The 4419-nt window shown below is 32.7% G+C and overlaps 1 protein-coding gene across 1 annotated transcript; it reads right to left on the bottom strand.

Moving 5' to 3' along the window:
- Positions 1-1996: 1996 nt before the first annotated feature.
- LOC145252313 (uncharacterized) lies at positions 1997-2368 on the bottom strand. The gene has a single exon (XM_080111725.1). The coding sequence runs from the start codon at positions 2366-2368 to the stop codon at positions 1997-1999; it is 372 nt and encodes a 123-aa protein (XP_079967851.1).
- Positions 2369-4419: the final 2051 nt, after the last annotated feature.

The following is a 4419-nucleotide window of genomic DNA, read 5'->3' as shown; positions in this document are numbered from 1 at the left end:
GCCAAATGAATAATTGACCGAAACGTCATGAAACAACAACAACAGCAACAACAAAATGGCGATAATAGTCCACAATAAATAAATGAAGAAATAACACGCATCTCAATAATGAATTCCAATTAAAATAATATAGAAAAATAACTATCAACGTCACTGCAATGAAAGGAAAAGGAGCATTCACCACTAGATTTCGTACTCTGTCAAAGCAAGAAACTGTGATATGAGCAGCACCTACCCAAATATAGCAACACTATTCTCTCTTGGTGTTGCCTTCCATAGACAAGTAGTTCTAGGAAGAAAAGAAGGTGGAAGTTCAGTTTAGCTTGCTGCCACTTGATTACACTCCTTACCCATCAGATACCAGTGGTGTTAAAATACCCCGAAAGAAAAAAAAAGACGAATAACAAAAATGGCGGAAAAAATTAAATAAAATAAAAAAAGAAAATAAAAACAAGAAAAGAAGAATGAATGCTAGATAAATTTTTTATTTGATTGGTAATTTTTTTTCAAACCTAGGTGTGGAAAATTAAGGTAGGAGCTGAGATGGAAGCCGGTGGGTTTATAAGCTTTTAGAGACGGGAACCCTGATAGAAAGAAAGAAGTCATTGGTTAATCAAATTGACGTTTTAGAAGACTTGGTATTATAAAAAAAATAAAAATAAAGACACGATCCCTTTTGGGAAGTGGGGGGTAGTGTTGGTGTGGTGTGTGAGACAGAGCTTGGTACGAGAGGATGGCGTTGGGGGTTGGGCGGGAAGAAGAGGGGTTAAGATGTGAAAACTCTTTTATCGCACGATGTTTCCCAAAATAATCATTTCGAGAAGGATATAAAAAAAGGAAGAAAAGTTCTGCTACGCGAGGAATCTTTCAAATCTGATCTTCGAAGTAATCTTTTTGCATCTCAAACTCAACTTGTTTTATTTCCTCGATCGAAGGTTGACTATTTACGCGTGCACAAGCGCACGGAATTATATATATATATATATATATATGTGTGTGTGTGTGTGTGTGTGTGTGTGTGTGTGTGTGTGTGTGTGTGTGTGTGTGTGTGTATTGCAGTGAGTAACGAATAAAATAGATAGGTTTCATAGATATTATTCGAAATTCCTTATTAAATGTCAATTAATATACATTAAATAAATAAAATACCAGCTGACTGCAATGGATGGATAAATATAACTAGAGACTATTAATCTGCGGAGAATATACATACGTTATAGACTGTTATCTTAGAATGAGTGCTCTACGCCAAACTCCTTGAGTAAATGTTCTATTGTAGTGACTAATTCATAATAATCCCTATTAATCCTTAATAGTGCATCAAAGGAATATAGTTCGCTGCAACTTATAACAGAACAATCCCAAAATATTTTCGTTTTAAATTCATTTTATCCATACATTTGAACTTATTTGATTAAGATATATATATATATATATATATATATATATATATATATATATATATATATATAGTAAGTTATAAAATATATATGACAATTAAGCTACGCAGAATATTCCGCGTTTCATCAACGCTAGGATACATCAGGCTGATGAATCCTAGCGTGGATGAAACGCGGAATATCCTGTGTAGCTTAATTGCCATATATATTTTATAACTTACTACTTAGCACTACCTACGTATTGAGCACTGTTGAAGTAAATACTTAGTTTACGCATAAATGTATACTTTCGTATGTTAATTTATGTGATTAAATTAAGTAATCATATATATATATATATATATATATATATATATATATATATATATATATATATATATATATATGACATCGGATTTCCAAGAAATACCACCTCAAATAATCACAGAACCCCCGCCATGCTTTACGGTTGGTAGAAGGCAGTCTAGATAAAATGCTTCTTTCGGCTGTCTGCAAATTTAGACTCAGCCGATGGTCGGAAATAAGGAAAACGAGGATTCACATTTTTCTACTGCTCGAGGGACCTATTTTGGAGGTTTTCACCACTCTAATCGCTTTTAAACATTTGTCTTTTTGAGAGCAAAGGTTTTCTCATTGCAGTTCTTCCGTAAACTCCAGAATTTTGAAGCTCTCGAGGAACAGTTTTTGTGTAAATGTTTATTGAGCTCTGCAGTGATTTTAGGAGCCGTGGTCTTGCGATTTTCTCTAACAATCCGCTTAAGAGTCTGACTGGCTCTTTCAGGCATCTTTATCTTTCGACAAGACTTGTGCGTTTTTGAGGACGTTTTTCCTTTTCTTTTAAAAGCAGTCATTACTTTTGAGACAGTGCTTCTTGAAATGCTAAGCATTCGTGCAGTTTCTGTTACACTAGCAACTTCCATGCAAGCTCCAACAATTTGGTCTCTTTGGAAGTCCGTAAGATTTGCCATTTTTATAGAAGAAGCTTTTGATATCTGGAAATATCTGTAAACTAAATTTATTTTAATTAAGCATATCATATGACATAAATAATAAATAAAAACGAATTAAAATATGTCAATATTTGATTGTTTAAAACACGTTCAAAAATGGATGCCAAAAATATTAGGTGTTGCTCTTATTTTGTCCACTAATGCTTTATTATAAAAAAAATAAGATCATAATATTTGTTTATATTTGTATTATAATTTCAGAAGATTAAAATATCGTTATAACCTCGCACAATTCGCTAGTCACAATTTTTCAAGCAACAGACCACAAGAAGGCTGCATATACATTGAAAAACTAAAAAGTTTGTGTGAAAAGCCCAAGAGAAGCCAATAAAAAAAGGATATCTCCTTGTTTAATTTAAAACCAATGTTGTTTGGAATTTCTGTAATATATACTAAACCACTCGTGACCACTCGGGTTAGATTTTGTTATGCATATTATTACACATTTCCCTTACACTTTCTCCCTCTCTTCCCCTTTTTTCTTTTCTTTTCTTTTTCCCCTTTATCAGACGTCTAAATATTATTTACGAGAGATTCATATCAGATCATGTCGAGTTTAATGTATGGTCATTATTAAGCATTACAAAAGTGCTCGCGATTTTGTAACGCTCAGTAATGAGCACTGATAAAACTCCCAATGCGAACACATCAATATAATGATTCTCTTCCAAATTAGGAGTTCTATAGAAATATAAATGTGTAAAATAATTAACGACCTTGCCGCACTCAGTTCATATATTGTCAGTTCCATATTATCTTTTGACTTATGAATATTTGTAAGTAGCGCATTGTAAAAAAAAACCAAAACGAAATGAAACAAAAGAATAGTGAGAAAGAAATGCCAACAAAAAAATCAATGCGATCAAAACGTCGTAAGAGGCTTATCCATACGAATTTATTTTTATACGGATAGATGAATAAATTTACCGTGGAATTACTATAAGTCCATTTAGTACTTTTTATGATTTTCAAAATTCCATGGGGGGCGCTAAATGATAAACTCAAGCTAAACATAATAATATTTATTTAAGACAGAAAAGCTTTTGAAAGCATCTTAAATAATTTTGATTTGAAAATAGGCAAATATTATTAAATATTTTTTTTCATGAGATATTTCTTTCAATTTTACGAATATTCTATTAAGTATTCCATTCAACTATTTTTTTTATTAAATTATATTTTTTTCTTTTACTTTCCCCTCATTTGCTTTTAATTTTAAATACACTGTCATCATCCACATACCTATAATTTTTATATTAGACTAGCAGGGTTACCGGGTGTTGCCGAGTGCGTATAGAAGTGAAAATATTTGTGAACATCTTTATATTAAAATCTCTCTCTCTCTCTCTCTCTCTCTCTCTCTCTCACACACACACACACACACACACACACATTCTCACTCTCTCACTCTCTTTCTCTTTCTCTCTCTCTTTTTCTCTCTCTCCCCCTCTCCATCCGTCGTCTCTGAAGCACTTAGTAATTAAACACATTTTTGTCTCGGTTATTGAGTACAGTTCGATTCAACTAAAGACATATTAAGAATAAAATTATATCATAACACGTCTGCTCTATCTGGAGTATTGAGTACACATTTAACACCTACTGAGATGACACGGTATTATTGTGATTCTCTTACACAAGTACTTTTAACGCTAGCGGTACGTCGTGAACAAACGAAGAGAATGAACTACATCAAAAGTCTTCTTAGTCATCAGTATCATAAAATGTAAAACATTAAATAAGTTCATTTTAAAACGACGTACATCCTTCCATCCCAGTTCGTTAACTCATATGGTAAACATCGGACATTAGTGATCACTGTTGGTAGTGACTAATGTCCGGGTTTCGAATTTCACGGTTGGAACGCTTGCTACATCTAGTATACTGGTGGATTGTGAAACTACGAAACAGCTGTCTGTAGTATACTATATACAGGCGGCAAAAAGAAAGTCCGCACTTGTACTTTTTCTAAAAACTGAAAATTTAAGCTAAATTTAATGTAACTGATT

The sequence above is a fragment of the Euprymna scolopes genome, chromosome 29 (assembly GCF_053919585.1).
Source record: "Euprymna scolopes isolate OS-2025 chromosome 29, ASM5391958v1, whole genome shotgun sequence".
NCBI lineage: Eukaryota > Metazoa > Mollusca > Cephalopoda > Sepiida > Sepiolidae > Euprymna > Euprymna scolopes.
The sequence above is the reverse complement of the archived record's forward strand: the minus strand, read 5'-3'. Positions and strand labels throughout refer to the sequence as shown.

Excerpts from the sequence above, each read along its gene's own strand:
- LOC145252313 (XM_080111725.1), bottom strand. The coding sequence starts at position 2,368 with ATGGCAAATCTTACGGACTTCCAAAGAGACCAAATTGTTGGAGCTTGC.